The sequence below is a fragment of the Sander vitreus genome, chromosome 23 (genome assembly GCF_031162955.1).
Source record: "Sander vitreus isolate 19-12246 chromosome 23, sanVit1, whole genome shotgun sequence".
NCBI lineage: Eukaryota > Metazoa > Chordata > Actinopteri > Perciformes > Percidae > Sander > Sander vitreus.
The window spans coordinates 14,995,900-15,020,899 of record NC_135877.1 but is presented as its reverse complement, the minus strand read 5'-3'; the positions used below and the strand labels follow the sequence as shown (position 1 = coordinate 15,020,899).

Here is a 25,000-nt window from a genome sequence, read left to right as displayed (position 1 = left end):
AGCTCATGCCGCAAAGATTAAAAACGTGCTTGTGCACACTTAACAACTGGAGGAAAGAAAGGTAGGTGGGGCATTCAAAAGAACAAATAAGGGCCAAACGCTTTCCACACTCATATGTGATTGGATTATTATGGTGTGAGTGATGATTAGGCTCAAATTGGCAGTAAATGGAGGCAAATTAATTAATTGCGGCAGTTAGGCAAACTAAGAAGTCAATGTCATGGCCTCTGACAGTCGACTGCCAGTGAAGTCAGATGTGGGGGGCGGCTTTGAGAGGAAGACCTCCACATCCTGTACTGCTCCTACACACAAACTGGCAGACGATGAAGGGATAGGGCATTGGCATGAAGTATTTAGATCTGTTCCAGCTAGTTTGTGAGTCAGGTTTTGGTGTAATTGTGACAATGATTAAGTCACAAAACCTAAGGTGTCAAGGACAGGTTGCTTCAAATCCTAATACTCTTTCAAAGATCATAATGATGATTCAGAAAGGGGCGGGACATGTGCTTTTTGATTATTCCACGTTTTTCTAACTATTATCTCTGAAATGAGAACTCCATTCTCTCATTATGTGGACCTTAAAATACTGACTGTGGTGGCAATAATAGCAAAAGCGTTGCTTAGTGAATTGCAGCCAAAAGAGTGAGCTCCGTCTGCCCTTAGTTACTGTTGCTACCTTGGAAAACTTACTGATAAACTGCTGTGCTGCACTTGCAATTAAACATGGATGCATATGTACAGTATACATATACACATACCTTGATTTTGATATTGCAGAGGATGGCTCGTTAAGTATACTACCTAAAAGACGGACCGTTACCCAGAACAAAACAGAATGAAGGGAGGTATTATGTACAACACACACACACACACACACACACACACACACACACACACACACACACACACGAGAGAGAGAGAGAGCGAGAGAGAGCGAGCTTGTCAGAGGGAGCAGCCACGCGGGAATACTAAGGATTGTTAGTTTTCCCATCTCCGAACTTTTCTCTCCTTACCTCCCCCTGTCACTAGTGACAAGAGGGGATGGCGTGATTTATTCCTGTCATTCAGTAGTAATAACAAGTAGGACGTCCTTTGTTTCGTCTCTGCTGGTGGGAGGATACTGCAGCAAGGGATGAGGGGAATGTCAGAGTGGTAGAGATAATTGTCATTCATAAAGTCAGTGTGGTGTTAAAAGGGAATAAAAAGTGAGAGAGCCCTTGCTCGCACCTCTGTGTGGAGAGATGTTGATGGTGGTATTTTGTGTAGGATTCCATAGGATGATGAAATAGTCATTGTAGAATGGAGTAATACAGCATGTTTACGAAACTATTTCAACATTTGAGTTACCCATGTGTTCGGTGTCGAATTTTGTCCATCTGAGTCGGTCATTCACGCATTCATGCGCACACAAAAAAACAAAAACAATCTCAATGTACCTGTCTCTACGTCCTGGGTGTAGAAGTGCAGGGTGTCACAGATTTCGGTGACGTATACTGCTCTGTAGTTGGCCACTCGTTCCTTCTCTTCCGTTACATGCACAACCTCCTCGACTGGTTTCTCCTCATAATTGGCCCAGATCTACAAGGAAGGGGACACATCCAGGTCAGTGACTGCAACAAATACCAGACGTCTGCAACCATACAAATAAAGACAATAGATTGTGTGTAAAAGAACGTGACAGACTAATGTTGAGAAGATGGGAATGTCCTTGATATGTCCAGTCACTAAATCTTTTCCCACCCACTTGAGGCATAACAGTGATTCACACACTAGTCAGTAATGACTGATTTGGTGACTGATATCATGGTCTCTTTTTATATTCTGGTGAGAGCACCGCAATAATAACAGAGACCGTAATATCTTGCTGACATACCAGGTATGGAAACATTTTTGTTACTCATTTTATTAGGCCAAATTCTAACCCATGATGCAGACAGCATATGGTACAATCTTGTTTCTGCCACAGCTTTTTGAACCACCATGACGTTACAAAGCTGCACCAAGATTACTTCTCTTTCGGCTCCCCAGGAGAAACAGAGAGCAGGAGGCTCATTAGGGAGAAATGCTTTGCTTTGGGCCACATATCAAACTGCATGGATGTCAGAAGATGTATGTGTGTTTGTGTGTTTACAAAGAGCAAGGGATGCAGCAGAAAGAGTCTGTGCTTTTCAATACTAAATACAGGGTGTTTGTATACAGCTTCAAGTACAGTAATTGTATTAAGCACGTGCATCAACACAAGATGGTCAGGATGAAAGCGAGCTAATCAACTCCCTGCAGATGAAACGCTGGAGAAGGGGAGTACTGGAGATGTACAGGAGCAGACAGGGTGTAAAGCTGGGCGGGGAACTCAAAAGTCAAAAAGTGCAACCAAGCTTCACAGTGCTCCAACTTCTTCTGCAGAAGCAGCAGCAGCAGCACAGCTTGTTACCGTGCATGTCTGCAGGCCATTTGGGAAGTGTTTACTTTTAAATGTTATAGAAAGAGAGGGAAAAGAGGCAGATTGTTTTTTTTCTAACAGCGCAGTGATATTAGCCAATTAGGTTCTGGCTAATTATTTAACTGCATGGTATAATCAAGCTAATTAGATTAGCTAGTTTTTTTACTCTGCCTTAGCTCATCTGCAGAGTGACGCTAGTGCTAAGACTTCGTTAATCATACCCAAGGCTTTTTTTTTATATGCTGGCTCTTTAGCATACTAAGATTATTACCTTATTGATGTAGAGTGGCAAGAGTCTTACAAGAGTGAACTGTGCGTGTGTGTTTGTGTGTGTGTGTGTGTGTGTGTTTCTCTGTGCAAGCGACAGAGAAATTGGTGACTGAGATTTGGAGGAAAAAAACAACAACAATAGTCATTACCATTGAAGAAATGCTTCGAACTGTTACCCATGAAACAAGTGACAGAAGAACAGAGTGCTGCTGCCCTGCTTATCCCCTAACAAAAGACAGGGTCATATTACCTAATTATATTCCGTTATTCATCCCACAAAAGCTGCAAAGAAAAAAGAAGAAAAGAGCGGAAGAAGTGAAGGGGAAAAGAAGTGAAGGAAGGAGGAAAAAAAAGCAGGTAGAAATTCTTGGGATTGAGGGCGAGCAAGGTTAATGAAGACCGAAAACGCAGCCACGCTCCGTAAACCCCAAGATTGTACGGCCTTAGACAGGCACGTGCATTATGAGCACACTTATATGCAGCCATATGCACACGCTATATGCACAGTCACAAATGCTGGAATATAAACATGCTTCCCGCATTGCAATTGAGCTGACATGGCTTTGCTTTTAATCAAACCTGCAGCACCAATTAGGGAAGACAAAGATTAGAGTGTCACCTTTCATTAGACTGGTGGCCATCACTGAGATACCTTTAGCGTGGTAACAGGTGGGTAGGCTTATGCCGGGATTGGACACCAAGTGCAGCCACAAGGCTTCCTGTTGACCTCTGGCTTAGTGTTGAGTGTGGCTGTCACAGTGACAAGAGACGGGTACAACGACTGATAGAAAAACACATTTTCTCCCCTTTGAAAGTACTCTATGAAGCACTACATGTGCTGAAGAGAAAACTAGACCACTTGATTGAAATTTAGGGGTTGCACAACTACATACAAAGTCAATAAGACGAAACAAACAACTGTCACATCTGACATTGCGTCCTATATTAGGCTCATTCCAATCGCTCAATCCATTCCACTGAAAATGACATCCTGCTGCTTATTCTACTCTCTTTATAGCTATATGTTTGAATTGGGGCTAACACGGTATCTACGCAGGAGGCGTAGCGTGAGTGGCACATTAGCAGAGCAGCAGCAGTAGCTTTAGTCCACCGTCTGCTTTGGGTAGTGTTTTGGGCGCATAGCGGAAGAGAAACGTGAGCCGTTATGTAGCCTGGATTGATCAAAATAGAAGCATTAAAAAAAAACGATGGTAATAGAATGAAACGGCTCCTGTATAGGCACGCCATAAGAGTCACAAATTGAGCTGAAAATATTTTCAATGAAATGTTTAAGAAACTTTGGTTACCCCAAGTTGCACGAGTGTGGCTCCAAAAGGAGGCCTGGGAAAAAAATATTTGAAGTAGTTGTAGCTCTGGTGAGTATTTACAATATCGAATGGTAATCGCTGAGCAGAAGCTATCACTCACACAAATATTTCACAAAAACTGCACGTTAAAAAAAAGTAAAACTCTCTCTTCTTTAACATCGACATTAGAAACACTGTAGAGCTTCATCTCTTTTTAAAGCGCAAATAAATGCATGGACACACGCACGAGCACACACACACACACACGCTGTGCCCAGGGCTGGTGACCTTCCGTGAGCAGCCAACCATCCCGTTTGTTCCACTTGAATGCAGGTATGTGACTGCTGCTTCTGCTGCTGCCCCGCAACTGCAGCCAGACGCTAGAGCCACCAAGCTGCCAGAGACAATGAGAGACAGAGAGAGAGACCGAGAGAGTAAGAGAAGAGAGTGATAGAAAGATGGGGAAAAAGGAAAAAGCGGCAGGCCATTAAGTTCAGGCTGAAAGGACAACAAGTCCTAATAATGGAGGCCAAGCTGAGAGAGACGGCAGGTTAGGCTGACCTTCACAAACCATGAATGACAAAACACTTACACCCAAGAGAGTCCAGTGGGGCAATATGATGATGGAGCTATGTAGCTCTATTGTTGCACATGGTGACTATCAAAGCCACATGAAAGAAGTGTTCAAGCATGTGTGGTAAGGATTAAGCCTGTTCCCATTTCTATTTTACAAATCTGTTTTCTTCTCTACCTTTCATTCTCTTCTTCTGCTATTCCCTGGCTTCCTTTTTCTTGCTACACCCCGGTAATCCTACTGCTTTTTCATCTGGTTCCTTTTTTCAACAACACTACAGTAAAAAATGATTAGTTCACAATTGAAAAATATTTTCTGTTTATAGAATTTATGACTTTCTGAGACACCAGCCACTGTAACTTTTAATAGCCAAATTGGTCTACTATACAAGTGAAACCTGGATGCACAATGCCTAGTGCCCTGAAGGAGAAATACCTGGTTATATATATATATCTCATCGTACTTTCCCAGCCTGGAACACCGGAACTTTACCGATTGAAAAAGAGTAGCTCTTTGACAAGTGTAGCCCTATTTTGGAGTTAAGTCAGCTGCTGATTAGCTTAGTGCGCTTTTGTCTGAATATTTATAATTTGATGAAGAGCGCGGCAGCCTAGAAAGACTAAGCAACTGTGCTACATTTGTACAGTGGATTCACACATACAAGCACAGGTGGGTGAATACACAGACAGATGGATGACTGAACACACACAGTGCCAGAACAAGGGGGTGAGGGCTGGTTTGAACACTGATTTAAGGTGGCAGTGTGTCAATTCAAGTAATGTGTGTGTATGGTCTATGGATACAAAAATCGCCACTGCTCTCGAAAGTACATGCTATGCACTTTCTTATGAAACAAGTGCCCACATTTATATGATAAAAAAACAAATGGTTTGGTTTAAACCTATAACTGTTCAGTGAAACATTTGAACAATATTTAAAAACTGACTAACTGTCCGACTCATATCTCCAACACTCAAATCTGGTTGACAAGTTGTTTTGAACTGAATCTCTAATCACTCTCCTATGAAATTAGGAACATGTTACACCCTTTTTGTGATTAATCCGACACAATCAGAAGAGAGCGCTCCTCGAAAAGAACGTTATGAGCGCTACACTAAATACAGCCCAAACAGTCCAACAATTCCTCATTAACCTGTCTTCCCTTCACTACTGCACTCGCATACATACAGAACGTGACAGCTGCAGTATGCACATGTCGCTGCCCACAGATTCAACCACACATCAGTGGACAAGGTTGGTCAGCCCTCGCAACCCGTGACAAACTTGTGTAGTTCTGAAACAATGCAGCTGTCGCAAAGTAGCAGAAGTATAGAGTAATATGAGCAAGATAATATAGGTTGGCCTCCCTTCTTACATAGTTCCATTGTTAATTCATTACCCAATCACACTTGGAGAACAATTGTAGGAGCATGTTAGTCATAAGAGTGCACTTTGTGAATCAATTTAGCCCCTATTATATCCCTGATGAATCCCTTTTAGAGAGAATGGTTAATTTATTCCATCGAGGGCGCGTTTTTCTCTTTCCGTCTCTCAGTGTTCACTTGTAGCCTTTTGTCTTTAGAAGCTCACTTCAAAAGGCGTAACGCTACACATAAGAATAGAGAGGACAATATTTACCTATGATTAATTGTATTCTGTTTAGATGCTAGCTGAGTGAGCTTTACTCATACAATGATACAACAAGAGATGGTATCAAAGGGAAGTCTGTAAAGGCTGCATATTTAAATGAAAAGTTAAACACTGCCTGAACTTTTTTTTTGTTGCTGTAAATCCAATCCCTCTGTTACTAAATTTAGTAAAACACACTGTGCCCAAATCTACCCAAAAAGTGATATTTTTTTTAATAACTCTGCATTTATGTTCCATTTTAGTTTTTAGGGTGTCCCTTCCATGATATTATGTACAGACATTATCACTGTCATTAGCACTAGAAAAGAATTTGATTGGCATACAAAGTGTGAGCTAATTTGAAATCTGCATTGGAGTCACGATGATGATGATGATGTAGCAGAAAGGTGGACGACCCTGGATTTCCTGTTGCTCGATGATGTTGTCTGTATTGACTAAACCATTAAAGGCGGAGAATGATCAACAAGATGGACAATTGCTTCACTGAGGGGCAATCTGCCATATCACAGCTGCTAGGATTACACTGCCTCCTCCTAAAGTCCTAACATTTTTCAAGTGTACTACTGTGTATACAGTATGAGCATACACATTAGGTGCTTTTCAACATGTGGCTTTAAAATAATATGTAACTTTTAAAAATCACCATATTAAGGATGCATGGGTGCATTAAGCAGCTTGTTTTTTATTATCAATGATTAATATTTATGTTGCTCTTGATCATGAAAGGTTAATGGCTGATAAATGGTTGTATTACTAAATACAGATAGTGTCGTTTTTGTTTACAAAATGTGATTTTATGGGGTGCAGTCTGCGAAAAAAAATCACCCTTTATGAAATAAAAAAAAAGCATAGGAATATTGTCCATGTGGCCATTTCAATAAAAATATACATCAACATGTTGAAAAGAAAACCTTTTGTCCTCTTCGCTGATAAGTGCAAATGTTCCTTTTCAAACCACTATGAATCACTGCCAACAACTGTGATGAGAGGCTGGTGTCGGGTAAGTTCTCTGCCATACCAGGGTCCCCCACTTTGATTTATGGACGTTTTAGAGTTCATTTGAGGTACAGTGATCACAATGTATGTGACACAACAGACCTTTTGACTTTATTGATTTTGATTGGACAGTGGGTTGAGTGACAGATGTCAGGGTGGCCCAATCACTCTTGTACAGTAAAGAGAAAAGACATTAACCCAATGCAATCGCCTGGCTCGAAGAAGCCCGTCTCCAAGGTTAAGAGGGGTTGTTGGTACATTAACCCTGATCACTCGCCTTGTCGTGGTGGGATAAATAAGAGGAGCAGCCATGGTAGTGGGAGGAGGGGACTTCTTTATCGTTCCTTCCCTGCTCTCCTCATATTCAGACATAATGCATGGCAGCCTTGCATCATAAAACAAAGACTGTGTTAGTACACACAAACACAGGTATGTGCACAGAGGTATAGTCGTGGCCTTGGGAAGAATCCAGGTTGAGCTACGATGTGGTTGCAACATCGTTCCTGCCACAGTGGGCCAATACAGTGCGACTGCTTATGGGCCTGCAAGGCCACACACGTGGACACAGTAACATAAAATGTTGGCTGCACACAGGGCTATTTGACAAGCTGTAAATCACGTAGAACCAGTATATCATGTCTGGGGAGGCAATTGGTTTAACACATCGAGCATGCAAAGAATTCCAAAGGCGGTTCTTTTTTTGCCTTCTTGTCAAACAACAAACTATCTGTATAAACATACCAGTATTAAAATAGCTTTTTGCAATCAACTGTATGAAGCAGCAAGAAAAATAAATAATTATACACAAAAAAAAACTTCAGCACAGGCAAAAGTGTCATGTGTGAGGATTTCAGACAGCACCTCAAGCCAAGTTTCAACAGTTATCAATCAACTCTGTAAATCAATCCTATACTTGACTGTTTGCCAATGGAGAGGTCAAAACATGGGTTTTATGGTTTCTTGGTTTGCTGCCAGTTAAGATTCCACCGACATTCTGAAAAATCTGGAGGTGAAAGTGATGTTATACTGAGAGAATAATATGATTCTGTAATTCTTTAATACTTGAAAGCAAAAAAAAAGTCAATAGATTTTCAAGTTTATGTGGTAATTGCAGGAGACATTTCAGTTTACAGTGAATTCAGACAAAACAACAGTATTTGAGCCAAATACATAAAAAACACATAGAACACACCTCAAAGAGATACAGTGCTAAGATCAGGTTCAAGCTGAGGCTACACTGACTAGATTTCAACTCTTGGATACACTGTCCACCACTGGAACCCAATCAATGCTAATCTGCTTAAATAAGAACATAAAAAAAAATTAGGTGTCCACTTAACATCACAAGCCAAACACTGAGGGGAAAGAGGGAAAGCAAGAGATGGATGGAGGGATGAGTCTCTCGGATGTGGTTACTTAGCAGATAAATTATGCATTAAAACTGCACAGGTGGCACGGGACAGGGTTTTTAGGTGAAGGGAGGGAGCCGAACAGCTGGGGAATTCATAACAGAAACGGGAGAGCTAGCGAAGGAGAGAGGGAGAAGGAGAGAGAAAGAGATACTCCAAAGCTTCATATCACAGCCAACAGATGTTCTCCCATCACAGAGGCGGCAGGCAGGCGGCAGGGCTACTCAACCCCGGCTTACACAGCTAATATGACCCCCCCCCCCCTTATGCTGCCACACATACTCAGGACACAGACACACGTGCAACAGTCAAGGGATTGGAAACGACCTAAGGCTATCGTGGCGGTAACTTGTTACACTTTTAAAATGATCCACCTAGACATGCTTGTGTTGGTTTGGGGGTGGGAGCAGGTCTGTCAGCCCGTTGACAGCGTACTATTAGAATGTAAGTGCATAAGTTATTTATATAGTACCTTTCAAGACCAGCTGTTGCAACATTCTTCATAATAAAATAGAAAAAGCAAATAAAAGACATAATGACATAAAATGACAAAGAAATATGCTGAAAACAAAGTACTAACTTGCACCTGACAGAGATGGTGATATGCACACGCGAACTGAAGGGGGGCATGGTGTTACCATGGAAACAGGACATGTGGGTGCATATGTAATCAGGGTGATACGTGCACACATTAATCTACACCTGTGCCACCGTCCTCATGGGCGCCACCCAACTCAGCTGGTATGGAAAACCAGACGGCTGAGAGTACGAACCAAGCATTGTTCACAGATCACACACGCATTGTCCCTGGAGGCAGTCATTCCAGCCTACTGAGCCTTATGTCAAGTGGGCCGTTTTTTTATTTTTATTTTTTTTATTTTATTGTTTGTTTTTTTACCGGAGCAGTGAGTGTGTTTATCTGCGGTCATTAAAAGATGATCAAGCCAAGCAAGATGTCAGAGCTAAACAAAAGCAGCGCTGGGGAATAAGCATGCAATTAAAGTCGACCAGCTGCAAGTGCAAGGGCACATGAAACAGACACTCAATCTTCAAATTGCGTAGACAGAGAGGCAGAAAGAAAGAGACAGAGTGGGGGGGGACAGGACGACAACAAAAATAATTAAGCTGTAGCCAAGACAAACACTTTGTCTGATTGTGTATCATGATAACCTTGCTAGGAGGGGTGGTGGGTTGTAAAGAGCGACATTAGCTTTGCTTGATTTCTGTTTGATTACAATGTTTGCTTGTCCTGCATTGATTTTGCATTTGTGTGTGTGATATGCCGGATGACTTCCCCACTCTCTCTGTCGTTGTCCTTTACATTTATTCTGCATTGATTTCCCCTCCAACAGACATTCTTATGACCTTGAAGCCAAATGGGTTCTGGCTCTTTCTATGAATACGCCCACCTGGCTAAACATCATGCAGAATAAAAACGGGGCTGAAATTAACAATGAATACACAGTATTTTAGCCCGCTCTGTGTCCCTTCCGCCTGCTGTTGTTCCTTTCATCCTTCCTCTGTAAGATATGTTTATCAACTCAAGCGGATTATTGTCCGTGAGTGCACAGTCTCTGTGTGATCACTGGAAATTACAGAAGAGCTTAAAGGAACAAGGATTGGAAGAGAAAGAGGAAAGAAAAAAGTGGGTATAAAGTAGTGTGATTAAGAATTAGGACTACCTCAATGTAACAATGTATAAGCATGCAATTAAAAGGCAATTAATCAACTTTTTAATTAACAGACTAGTATGTCCCGAGCGGCCACAGTGTTGCCATGACGACTGGTTTTCCAGGGTAACGTTATCTCTTCTTTTCTCTGTGGAGGACTCCTGATCATTTGTCTCCGATCACACCTTCCACTCCAGTGTTCTTCTACCCCCTATTATCTCTCCATTCAAGAAGAAGCAAAAAAATAAAAATAGAGGTGTGAAAAGGAGGAAGCGACGGACGGAGGGAAGGAACCAGTGCTGGTGGGGATTGAGGGAATGGGAATAGATGCAGGATAGCAGAGAGTGACAGAGAGGTTAATATGGATCTGGCAATGGTGAGGAGCAGCAATGGGAAGCGAATACAAGAGGGAAGAGAAGGAAATGGAAAGGGGGAGGGGGAGAAGAGTAAGGGGAGAAAAAGATGGCAATATTATCCCATCAGAGGTAAAGCTACTTGATGTCTCTTAATCGTTTGCACACCTCACAATTTGCAAAGCGATTCACAGGTCTGGTGTTGCTCTTGTGAATAGCTGCTCTCCCAGTCTGAGAAACAACTGTGCTAATCAGCATCCTTGTAGGTGGGACTAAGGTTGCCACAGTGATTCATGTGTGCCAGAGAACAAAAGCAAACTAATATGGTAACAAAGGCATGCAATCAACACATTTAGAATACCGTGCACTAAAGCCATGTGTTGTTTTTTAGTTTTGTAAATTTTCCAATTTAACCCCATTGAGGACCAAGGAGATGGGTGAGATGGACTCAGTGTTTAATTCCTTGATTGCACTGATGGATGTGCAATTCCTTGATTGCACTTTTCTTCACATCCATGACCACATGGCATGCAGTTCACCAGTAGTAAAATAGTACATGGATACAAAGGCATTGCTAAGCATGTTACATCTGTTATATTGGGTAATTTGAAACGCATTCGCAAATAATTTGATTCTTATATGCAAAGCAAAAATATTTCCCATTTCCTGTTGGGATGGAGGAATCTTTCTACTGTATATTGTTATGTGAAAGTGGCTCAACTGTCTCAAGTGTCAATTGTCTTGACCGCTGCGTAGCCAAAATGTTGTGCCCCAAGTAACATTTAGGAAATAATGCAGAAATGCTTTGGTGAGACCCATACTAACACATAGAGGAAGTAGCAGAAATAAGCAGGTGGGGAAAATAATGGAGGGAAATGTGGGAAAAATAGAGAGAAAGAGAGACAGAGACTGAGAGAGACTGGTACAACAGCAGGAATCGGAAGTGCAGTGATGACGAGAGCGTGTTTATGTAACCGTCTCTCCCTAAGGCATGAGAGAGGGGGGACGAGAGACTCTGTATGCACAAAAACACACTTGCAAAACTAGCAGAGTGGTCACATTCTCTAGATTTAGAGTGTTTTCTGCGGGCTGGCCAACCAGGAGACCGAACACAGTAAAAGTGGACTGACCTAAATTACTAGAGGAACGCTTAAGGATTATTCAAGAATTCACTAAAAACTGGATCTTTACTCAAATAACGTGTCATGTTGGTGACAAAGAAGAAACGGAGGAGTGCAGGAAGAGAGTTATTACAAGTACCTTGTCCGCCCTGTTAATAAACCCTTCCACCCTCTTAGTTTAACTGATGAGATGGATTAGGCCAGCCACACCTCTAATGGTCAATCAAAGACAAAGACACAATGTGGAGAACACAGAAGTGAACACATAAACAACAACAAACATGCTCTACCATTTGTTATAATATTTAGTGGTAATCAATCAATTAAACTTAAAACATAAAAGGTTTGAAATTATATTCATAGGTGCAGGCGAAACAGAGCATGTAAAAACTCCCATGTACAGAGGGTCAGTCATCGACACAGTGGCCGTGGGTTCAATTCCAACCTGCAGCACTTTGCTGCATGTCATTCCACCTCTCTCTCCCCTTTTAAGACTAGAGCTATTCATTTAAATAAAGGCCTAAAATACCCACACAAAAACGTGTGTCAGAGAGTCCAATTATTTCATTGTCTCAAACAACGAATACAATTATCTTAAAACCACGACAGCATTAACTCACATGCAATCCAGTCCGCTAATCCTCTGAGCAATAATACAATCCTCCCAATCCTACATCTCCCCCTGCTTCCTTTTATTCATCCATCTATTCGTCTTTCCGCATGTCACCATGCTCCAAGGTTGACAGCCCATGACAAAGGACCCATCCGTTTTCTATTAAGGGCTAGCATTTTTTTTTAAGGTTTAACAAACATATTGAATGCCTTACCACAAACCAGCAATGGCAAACTGCAGTGCACTGGCATTTTATGACTTAACTAGGGTCACAAGAACATATTTTATTTTGCTGGACAGTGTGACGATTCCTATGAGGCCACTAAAGACACTAAAATATGAGTCTTGCAGATAAAACTTGATTTGACAGGTTTGGCCCTCTGGAGTTGGCAGAAATGCAGCTCATGTCATCCCTGTGCTGGTCGAGCGTGACGCACAAACAATACAGGAAACCACAAACACAAGATTGTAGGGTGATATACTGTACAAGATCTAGCCATTGTTACCTAGTGAGCAGTTCCGGTGCCTGCTCTACCAAACATCCTCTTTAAGACAAATGAGCAAGGGATTTTTCATTTGGGTGCTCTGGTTGGAAATCGCACTTCAAGGAGGTGCGTTTAGAAAGACTAAAAGGACAGTAGAAAAAAAAATTGCATCAATGAATCAATGCACTTAGCATTCTCCTTGCAGAGAGAAAGCATTAGAGAGCATGTAAGGTAAGGGGAGAATAACAAATAGGATGCCTAATTCAGGGCTTAGATTGGGAAAGTATAAAAAGGAGGAAGGGAATAAGGGAGCCAGAAAGAAGTTGAATTAAAGACGAGATGAGGAAGATGGGAATAGTATGTGTAGGTACTAAAGCAAAAGCAAATGAATGAGAGGAAGAAACAGCGGAGGAGGTGAAAAGGGAAAAACGTAAGAGAAAATCGGAAGAGTAAGATGCAGTGGAGGAGCCGTCATGAGGCGAACAGAAGAAAAGAATAAGCAAATAAATTTGGGGAATGGAATTGGCAACCAAGACCAGTCTGCCAATGTGTGGAGGATTCTGTGTCGGTTAGCAGGTAATAAAGACAACTGATGAGGTGTTAGCATCCACACTGGCTATAAGCTTCTTCTCTCCATTCTGGCTATGAGTAGACTGGCCTGATCTGCCTTAACCTAGATGGGGCTAGAATACAGTGTGTATTGGAGTTACAACAACATAAATAATAATGCATATTTAGCAAGGTCACAGGTGTCAGAGGCAACTAGCACGTCATAGCCCTTTTAGGTGACAACCAGCCAGTGGGGCAATGTCAGCAAGGTCTGATCTTAATGCCTTGGAACCAATTAAACCGGAACTCATTAAATAAGGCAAGGTTTAAAGATCCAATCCGGCAGAGAGAGCATTTAAATGGTGCCCTCAAGAAACAAATATTTAGCATTTCATTAGACAGCAGAGAAAAGCGAGGGAAGCAGGGAGGGAAAAAGCAAGGGAGGGGTATTTCACTGCCGACCCATATTAAATGGAGTTAAGTGTGGCTCCGAGCAGGGGCCCTAAAATAATGTCAAATGTGTGTAAATGACTATTAACTTGGATGTGTCTTTAGTGCAAACGTGGAAAGCCCACACCGTTTTCTTTCTTCCCCTGATTAAACAAGGACGATTAAAGAGGACACCTGAAGCAGGGCGAAAATGTGCAGACTTCATGTTTTCACAGCATCTGCCTGATGACTCCAAAAATAAATAAATGTCAGTTATCTGTGGGGGGAAATGCCATCACTGCTTCTACCCGTAATGGATGTTCACAAGAATGGCATGGCAATACATCACAGCAGGGTTGTCTGTACAAACTGCTGCAAGGTTACAGGAATGTCACTAATATAAGCTTGTTCAGTTATCGTCCAACTGAATCCTTTAAACCTCTAAAAGTATTTAAAGACAGTGTTAACTAAATACATATAGTATTCCAAAAGGGAATATTTTTTGTTGATTCCGATAAATATGTATTTAAGTAAACACCCATAATACTGAATCAAGTAACGGCTGTTGCCCTAAGTAATAACCTTTGCAGTAACTGACTAATCAAAGTGCTGCAGTCTGAGGTCGGTGTAAAAATTCAAGGCTCACTGCCTGTATTCCATACACTCATTCTAGTGGAGGTAGGAAGCAGTCAGCCACAACCAGTCCTCAGCAAACCAAGTGTAAAAATGTTTCCTTACAGTGTCCCAGGAGGGACAAACAATCTGCTAGCGCAACTCCAGTCAGTGCATGTCCTTCACACTCACATGTACAGCAGAGATGGGGGAAGACATTGGGGGAGAGAGGGAAAAAAGGGGGGAAGCCCCAAGATATAAGAGGCAGGGGGCACAGAGAAAGGCAGGCAGGCAGACCTGGGGGTTTGTGTTTTCTATTGCGGGTGGTGGAGCTGAGCATGCGTTAATCAGCCATAATACAACACACTGTCATATCACATTATGGTCACTGCCAGTGTTTCACCTCCTTTCACTCTTTTAAGCCCTCTCTCTTCACCCGAGGCCTCAGCCCTTTATCCCGAGAGCAGAGTGAATGGGTGCGGTGGGGATGAGGTGAGGGGTAGAGGGGGCTGCCTGAGTTTTTCTGCACTGATGAACCAGAGGCAGCCGCAAACCTGCCCCTGAGGACTTCTGCTAAGAGCCCACAAGAATCCTGTGCATGACTGGAGAAGGGAAAGCACAAGGCCAAGGACATACAGACAAATGCATATAAACACATGCGCAAGATCATATGTATAATGGAAATGCAAACAAATGCAAGTTAAAGGATATGCACAAACACAACAATGAAACATGGACATTAAGGACCATGTGCACAGTGCTGCAGAGATGAAGCAGCACAAGTGCACGAAGTACACACACAGACAAAATGTTGCTAAACAAAAAGGCCTACTTCCTGTTTATATGCTTCATCAAGTACAATATTTTATCCGAGAGTGTGTATACCTCAGGATTGCCCTGATGTCCTTGAGGCTGGATGTATTTTTCAGATGACATTTTCAAAGTCAGCGTGTAATCCTGCAACTCATGTAAATGTATAATTTAGCACGCAGAAGGTGAGACTGCTGAGATGGGCTCGCTTCATTAAGTGTGTCTCACAGTTTTTACTTTCTAGCTCATCAAGACAGGTTTGTATTCGTCAGTTTGCAGGTGACTGCCATGCACATGAATGCACAGCCTGTGATGGAAAGAATTTTTGCATGTGTATTCACAAGACTGCGAGTGGAGCTGACAGACTGCTGAATTTGCAACTTGGAACTGGGGGGGGAAAAAAAAAGAAAAGAGGATGAACACAGAGAGAGGGAGAGAAGTGGGGGCTGGGGTGTAAATAACACACATCACTGGTCCACTGATCTCTTTTTCTGTCTTTCTGTCTCTCTGCCTCAGGGCACCCAAGGTCCAGCTTGACGTCTACAGTGAGGAGGGGGTCACCAGAGAGTGTATGCATGTGTATGTCTGTGTCTACACTGTTGGTCTGCACATGCTCAAAGTGTGTTTGAGTAAGCAGGAGAGAGACAGTGAGAGTATGGTGTGTGCACATGTGGCACCTCCCTCCATCTGCAACAAAGTGTGTGTGTGTGTGTGTGTGTGTGTGTGTACACAGCACACTGGGAATCATATTATGTAATCTTTTAGCCATATGAAAGATGCTCTTTGCTTTTGTGTGGTAGGTGGTTCATTTTGTGCATGCAGTACTGAGAAGAAAGATAAAGGCAGGAGTACACACACGAATGTGTGGTATATAATGGGGCGTACAGTCCTCTCCATCTTTTCCAGAGATGTGAGGTCTTACACAGGTCACCTCTCCCATTGTGGCCACCCTGCAGGCAACAATGTCCCCTTGCTGTGATCCCGCTGTCCTTTCACACTTGCCAACAAACACTGCAACCTTCATCATGCTTGTGTATTGACACGCTGGCAATGGGGCCAAACACTCTCTCACTGAATGTGTTGATTTCCCGCATGGGATAGGGTCCCCTCAGCCACTGATAGCTTTGTTCTGCTGTCTTATATGGCGTTGCTTGGAACGGGTAAGCTATTTGATCCGATTTTAAATTCCCTGGATTGTGACTTTTATTATATTATTATTATTATTATTATTATTATTATTAAGCAAAGAATTAGCATTAGTAGACTTGTGCTGCAGAGGCATCACGCTGTATTCTGCTCAGATTTCTAATGCTGTTTCTGAGGATTAGCATAATCACCATCAGTAGTAATGGTAGTAGTATCCTGCTTAATACCTAAAAAAAAAAAAAGACAAACGATTATTTGACCACAGTAGGCTGAGGAATGCTGCACCATGAGTCATCAAATTGCACTAACCTGTTCAGTGCTACTTACAGCTACAACACTGTGTTGTAATGAGCCAAATATATAATATTGGTCGAAGGAGAAGCCAAGACCTTGGAGTTTAGTGGTTATTTGACTAGAGATTGCTGTTTTGCTTCACTGTGTAATACTGTGGACGACATATTCGAAACAAGCTAAAATTGCATAAATAAACTTAGCACAAAAAGTAAGATAATGTGTGTTTGGTAGATTATTTCTCTGTGGTAACAATGCTTTTTGGCAATAAATCTTATAACGTTGGAAAGCCTGTTTAGTTCCCTTTCAAATGGTGCCCCATTTGTAAGGAACATGCATTTTTGGGATGAGCAGCAGCGCTGAGTATGTGGGTTGCACACATGCAAAATTTGCCAAATCTTATCTGCCAATGCCAAACAGGATGAAGAAGGTTGAAGAATGGGATGTCATCCCCCAGCAGTGTGTGACCAGGCTGGTGACCAGCATGAGGAGGAGGTGTCAGGCTGTTGTGGCAGTGTATGGTTCTTCCATATGCTACTGAGGCTCCTATTTGTGAAATTAATAAATTGTTCAATTGCCAATATGTCTTGTTTCTTCAAACTTCAATCATCCAATCCACCAAACACCAAACGAGTCAATGGCAGAATAAGCTGTTTGGCATTGGCAGAGAAGGCAAATTCTTCATGGGCGCAACCCACATAGGGCTGCTGCTCATCCCACAAATGCATGTTCCTTACAAATAGGGCACCATTTGAAAGGGAACTAAACAGGCTTTCCAACGGTATAAGATTTATTGCCAAAAAGTATTGTTACCCCAGAGAAATGCTCTACCAAACACACATTTCCTTACTTTTTGTGCTAAGTTTAGATAATATTGGCCCAAGGAGAAGCCAAGACCTTGGAGTTTAGTGGTTATTTGACTAGAGATTGCGGTTTTGCTTCACTATGTAATACTGTGGACGACCTATTCGAAACACAAGCGAGAATTGCATAAATAGATTGCCCATAGGTGAGGTGATGTACTGTGACTTTTGGCACAGTTTTAGCCACTCATCTCTTAAAGGGCAAAAAAATGCAAATCACCAGTGACAATGATTCTCCCGGCCGTCCATCTTTGAGATGACTGAGCAAAATGCTGCCACTGACACCATTTTATTCTCCCATTAGTTTTCTGGTATTTGAAATACCAGGGCCTCTGCACATAGCTGACACTTTAATATCCTCTTAAAACAAGTAAAGAAACCATGCTACTAAAGAAACAATAGTCTAATACTCTAATAGATACAGAATTATAAGTTATAAAAGACATAATTGTAACATTTGATCTACAGGCATTTTAATGTAGAAAATGTATTATTCAGCCCCGTCATTTACCGGTACATAACATGGGTGTTGTGACATTAGTTACCTTGAATCAGCAGTTTTGAATACAACACCTGCATTATGCCTGGTCTGCAGGATGCACACAATGTGTTTGCTGAAAGTCTTCAGCTAACATTTGAGACCCCTTCTCTGGATGAAAAACATGGACAGACAAAAAACTAAAGAAACGCAATCCTCAAAACCAGCAGCAGTCCATGTTTATTAAATTAAGATAAGGGAATTTTCTGGACTTGGAATTATATGATAAGACAAAGTGCCTCTCTTTTTTATCTAAAGTTCACCCATTTAAAGCCTCACAACAGACTGTACTGAAACCATTCTACAAAATACAAAGAAATACAAACAAACTTTGCACGTGTGTGACCCTGAGAACATAACCTGCAAAGATATATTACCCTATATTTAAGGCCCTGAACATTCATACAGGTGTTTTGAGTTAATCTGTCTGATTGGACTGTGTGGGTGGGTGTAGACTGATTGCTTTGTTGCACCTGATAGGGCAGGACAAATTGCAGCTTTATCATTCTTATTAAGCATTTATTGTGTTGTCAAAGAAACCTCTTTGGCATTACCTGACACATTTGAAAAGTAAGTAGCTTTCGTCTACCTATTGCGCATATCATCTAAATTTTCAAAAGTGACCAAGACTTTTTTTGTGCTGACTGGAATGGGGAAAACGGGTGGGTTGGCAAATGCCGTGCCCAAGAAATAAAAAAAAAAAGTAGCTGGTAAATCTTACATCAGCACTTTGCTCCTAAAGAATAACTTCCACTGCAATCCTGTAGCTGGGGCCTTTTCATTTTCATCTTGGCATGAGAAGCCTTTACCTTAGCCGTCATTCCTGTTTACTGTCAAATGGACTGGACAGGTATCTCACTCGGTCGTTAATTGATTATCTTCTTTGAATATCAGTCTCTGTGATTGGCCAGGTCATGGACGTTGTTCCTGTCTAAACACCATGGCCTCTATTTGTTAAATCACAATGCAAAAACAATAGCAGTAAGCAATATATGGGAGAGATAGATAGAAGAGAGGGATGACTGGGATGGTAATACAGGTTCAATCATCCGTTGTTCCCCAGAATGCCATTAAGGCTACATTCTTCAAGGCCTAATGGAATTTGTGTGAGAAAAGTAATATCAGTAATGATTTCATGTTTGCAAAGAAATTCTGGGCGGAGTGAGGACAGCCAGGGACTAACACCAAAATGGTTGAAGTTGAGAAAAGCTAATTTGCAGGAGCAGAAAGGGGATTTGGCTAAGAGAGATCTACGTTGGAGAAATTGTAGGTAGGATCGGGAACAGAGTCAAATTGACTTTGTTATTTCACTTGAAGCCTCCAGAGATGAGCTACTTTAATAATAATAATCCCCAGCCTTTTTCCATGATATTGCCTGGTGACTGCCACAGGTTATTTTACTGTGAGAGGCCAAGAAAAATAGGGAGGGGAAGAGAAAAAGATTGCAACCCTGAAAGCGTTTCAATGGCTTCGGGGCTTAGGAAATCACTGAGCGTGGTAATAATCGAAAAGGGACTGTCATCTCTGAAAATCAAACAAGGCTTCTTGTATGCAATTCTACGTAGACTTTACAGAAGACTGAGTATCGGCATGCCAGTTGCATAGCAGGTAATGGTCTTCCATTGTACATATCATGCGCTTTGAAAATTTACTGAAAGCAAAATTGCTCTAGGTAAAACCTATGATACCAAGTAGATTTTCATAGAAATGCTATTATTGGAATAGAACAGAATACCATAACTAATCCATGAGAGTAATACCAGTCCACTAGAGGTAAACTTCTTCCTACCTGAACAAGCCTATTAGCTTTTCTAAAAGCCCAATTATCTTGAATCATCCACAGCGTGTTCCCATTTAGCCAGGTGTGTGATGTGCTGACTGCTGAGAAGACACATCTTAGATGGGAGGACAGGGAGATGTTGCTTTTTGCACTTTTGAAAACAGTAAGAAATTATACATAAAAAGCAGGTGGGTTGGGGGTGGGGATTTCTGGTTAGGTGGCGAGATGTTTGGCTTACAAGGCAAGATCTTGCCTCACTTGACCCTTGAGAGAGCGAGACAGAGGCAATTGAAGTGAAATAAAGGGAGACAAATTGCCATGTACAAAAATAATTAGAAGTGCTTACAATGCTAGTCAGCCAATCCAAATCCAAGCGCTGTGATTTGCTTTGCAGTACAAAGATGGTTGGTCTGAGCCATGTGTTGATGTATACTTGTGAACAGGCCCTAGGGCAAAGTGACAGACAAGTCGGCTGGACTTGCAACTTTGGATTCTACTTTCCCCCCCCCCAAAAAAAAAAAAAGCTGAAACAAGATTATGTACTTCAATCAGGCTCCGCCAAGGACATGTCACAAGGCTCAATGTCAAAACGATTCTGCTTCAAGTGCTTTGATGAGTGTCGTTGATGGACGGGTGAAGTATAAGCAACAGCAGCACAGGGTCCTGGGTTTATGCTTCTGAGGGATTTCTCTCAAAAAGGGTACACGTGACGCAGCTGCCTGACTCACTCTGACCACAGTCCAGGCCAAAGAAGGAATTGCCCCCCCATGATACAAAAAACCTGTAAAGCAGCTGAGGAGAACAAGGGCATGACATCTGAGAAGGCATTAAACCAGTTAATAAGAAGGCATTCAAGGATGATTAATTGAAGGATGAGAGAGAGAAAAGAGACGGGGAACAAGTGAAAAGGGTGAGCATAAAGATGCACTGAAGAGGTTAAAAGAGACAGTGGTCTGTGAAGTGGGCTGAGAAGGACTGAAGGAAAGGGGCGGGCAGTGCTGAAAGGAGGAGAGTTCTGTGACATGAAATATCTTTAACAGGGGTTGTCATATCCTCTTTCTTCTCAATTCACTCTCTTCTCCGTCCTCCTCTCACACTCTGAGACCCATTGGAGTGTGTTAATCTCCTTCAAGGTTGGGTAATTACAGCAAAAAAATAAATTAAAAAATTAAAAAAACTTGCTCAACAGAAAGCACACTCTGGTTTTTATTGAGGGCCGATTGTTGATTCACCTCTTCATAATTGGACGACTCCAATTACTAGCATGTTTCTTTGCTCTGCCAGTTTGCAGCTTTTAGGTTGCTTTTCTTTCAAGTAGACAAAAATACATGCAACCGTTAAACTTTGGAGAATAGTTAAACGCTCTGACAAGTAGACAAGAACCAAGAGCTTCTGAGAGTGCCAATTGATGTTCCTCTCATTAATATACCTCCTACCTTTTCTTTCTTTTTCATAAATTTCACAAGGAAAAAAAACAAGTCCCCTGAAGCACAACCAAATATTTACAAACCACACCTGTTTAGTCTTAGGGGAACTTCAATGAAAGCTGCAGCCAATGTCTCTGCAGTCAAATTCTTGCTCCCAATCCACTTTGTGCCAAACTGCTGCTATCTTGTCAGATTTATTTCACTCAGCTGCAGCATGGGAATACTGGAACATCATATGAATCGCTGCAATGATCCGTCTCATATTACAAAGACAAAATGCAGTGATTTTGCAACAAGTCATGTTTACAGCAATGCCTGGTAAGCAAGAATTTGTTTCGCTACCCCTAGGAGCATCCATATATTCACAAGCATGCTTTGCAAAACCAGGCAAGATATTTAAAAAGAGAGCATGAGCATTGCTTGGCAACAATCTACTCATTGTTAAAACAACGTGAAATAAGTCAATACAGTGTCCCGGGTCTGTCTTGTAGATGAATCGTGTAAACATTAGTACTGAAAGCATCACAATAGCTTTTGACAGAGCGACACGCTTCAGAGAGATTTATGTAAACAATAGCTGACCCATAAATATAATGTAATGGGGAACAAAACAAGGCATGTGCCCATGCCCACAACTTGAGCCTTCTGCATTGGTTTCCTGTGAGGACTGTTCCAAATATTGTTCCAAGAGATGCTGATGCGCAAGATCAAAATCTGCTGAGCTATAGGAAAGGCTCTTCTTCAAACCCTTTGGAATCACTTTGTCCCAATGGTCTCATTGTAGCAAAACCTCATATTCACTTAAGTCACACGAACTAAGCAATTTTGGTTCAGGATGCTACAGCAGAAAGCCTCAATCCCCCTTGTTGTCCTGGGTCCCTGTTGGACCACCAACGCAAAGTTTTCTTTTATGAGTGTGTGTGTGTGTGTGCACCCCCTCTGAGTCAGTTTCATTATGACAACCTTGTGTTCTTGTAGGGACGCCTGACACAGCAATACCACTGATGTCTTCCATATCCACAGCCGTAGGGCCAATAAAGGGCAATGAGAAAAGAGGAAGAGAGAGAGGAAGGGAGGTGGGAGGAGATGCAATCTGCCCTACCTAGCCTCAGCCTATACACAGACAAAGACCATCCACAACTTCAAAAGAGAGACAGGAAAAAATTTGCTCTCAGCTTTTTCTCGAGATTGTCTCCTGGGGTTAATTAGAACACCAAGTCCCACCTCATCTGCCTTCAAGTTGCATACAATGCATTCCAAGGTTATAATCGTTAACGGAAACGAACGAAATGATGAAAACTAGGTGGGAAAAAACATTTTTGTTAACTGAAATAAAAATAAAAACGAGGCATTACAAAAAAACGATAACTAAACTAAAACCGTAATGTCTGTTTACAAAACTAACTAAAATAAAATGATCGAGTAAACGTCCTTAGTTTTCGTCTTTGTCGATGTCTTTCATAGAGCAAATAACGTTATCTTTCCGACCTACATGTAGTTTCCGACTGGGAACCCAGAAATTCCAACATTCCATGTCAAATTGAACACAACATGTCCGTGCCCCTCGCCTGGCATCATGGCGGTACTGAAAGTCAGAAGAAAGCGGCACCTATTTGATTATGACTGTCAGATAAAACCAAGTACCTTGCAGTGAAAGGTGGTAAAATATGTGGAAAATGTATTACAGGGAAAAATCCCATGAATTTAAAAGTACATTTGAGAAGCGCACACAAGCTAGGAGGCTAACCTAGCTTACCTTAACAAGGTAAAGAAGAACGCAAAGCCCACTTTGGGCGTGGATGTATGGATACAGGGCCAGGCAGCATGACAGAGACAACAGCAGGACAGAAAACACTATAGGAGGGCTTTCACCGGCGACCCGATAGCTGCTGGTTAGTAAATACCCAGGAATACCAAAAGCGGGAGGAAGCGTGGGTTAATATGTGGATTGATACTGGGAGGTCTACACAACTGTGTGACTCGATTGACTTCAAAAAGTTTGCCACTCGAACCGAAGTTGAAAACACCTGTTCATGTATTCTTTAGTCTGTTGGCTATTTAGGTTTTTTTCCTGGAACACGTCACTTACACATTTTGCACTTACTGCGGCGTCTTGTGTAGACTGTTTACATATTTATGACCATAAGTAGGCTACATTTGATGTACTGGTGTTATTGTTGAATACATTGTGAATACATATTTCTAAAATTGTATGATGTTTTTGTTGAGTTATTATTACACAATACTTTTTCTGACCTTTTTGAATCCCCCGACAAATAACCCATATTACAAAAAAAGACTAAAACTAATAAAAACTAAAACTAAGCATTTTCAAAAAATAAAAAATAAACTAGCAAACCCACTTTAAAAACTAATTAAAAATGAATTTGAAAACAAAAAGTCAAAACGAAATAAAAATAAAAACTAATAAAAATGCAAAACTATAATAACCTTGATGCATTCACACATACAACCAACTTCCCTGTGCTCCATTAACACAACATTCTCCACTACAAACACACAAACAAATCAGGCAGTGGTTGATCTGTGCACCAGTGCCTGTGGCAAACTAACATCAAACATAATCACCGTCTGTCTGGTCTACTCAGGCAACACTCTGTCGTCTTTCCTCTCGGCCCTGTCCGCACTCAGGTTAGCTCAAGTCAAAACCTTGTGGTGAAAGTCAATCTGTCTCAACGCCGCAAAGGGGGTCGGAAACCAGTAGCGAAATTGTCATCAGAGGTGTCAGGAATGTGTCGTCTTGCTGCAGGTAGATTTAACGTGGCAGGGTTGGTGTGCTCACATCGCTGGCAAGATTATCCTTTTTTGTTGTTGTAAATCCAGACTAAATATTCACCGCTGCACCACTCTCAAGATCTTTAGCTCTCTCTTTCACCACTTTAAGAAAAGGAAACCACAGGTGGAGAGTATCTGTGAGGAAAAAGAGGGAGGCCAAGAGCAAGAAAGACGAGTAGGAACACTCTACTGATGAACATGATAGATTCAGAGAAAGGAAAAAGAACACAGCCCCTTCTTGGCTCCGGCAATCCATCACATTTATTTGGGGAGAAGAGGCATTTGTGTCTCCTTAAGGACCCAAATAGGTAGAAGTGAGTGGGAGAGAGAGAATGGAAGAGAGGGAGAGAGGGTAAAAGAAATATGTTACAGAGATAGAGAGAAAGAGGACAAGGATGACAGCTGGCCAGGCACTTCATGCATCTGGCAGGGGTGACTCATGGAGCCATAATGAAAATGCAGGGCGAGATCAGGATCAGTGTGAGAGAGGCCTCCATCCATCAAAGGACTCCCATTGAGGAAAGGAAGTTTCAATGATAACGGGGAAATATGTGGCTATTCTCAACACCAGATGGATCATTTCCACATTGTTGGTGGCTGTACGCATTGAGACAATGAATGGAACACAGAAACTCATTTTTCGCCAATATTAACTTAACATGCTCTTATAATCACTTATAATCCCACTAAGGTATGTAGGCCCACAGTATTCATTCTTTCATATGTATATAATATCAGAGACAAATGCTGAGGGGGACTTATTGTCGTTCTTTCGTTTGACAAAATGTGATTATGTAATCATGTGCACTGTAATTATATTTACAATTTAGTTAACTTGCCAAAATAAAAATGCTGAAATTGATTACTATGT

At 41.7% G+C, this 25,000-nt stretch overlaps 1 protein-coding gene across 1 annotated transcript in view; it reads right to left on the bottom strand.

Annotated features, from left to right (window-relative positions):
- Positions 1 to 25,000, bottom strand: part of snd1 (staphylococcal nuclease and tudor domain containing 1) — a 179,365-nt gene that overhangs the window by 39,658 nt on the left and 114,707 nt on the right. The window contains exon 18 of the mRNA XM_078281396.1: positions 1,437 to 1,578. Coding sequence (XP_078137522.1) covers positions 1,437 to 1,578 — 142 coding nt within the window. The remainder of the gene's footprint in view (positions 1 to 1,436; positions 1,579 to 25,000) is intronic.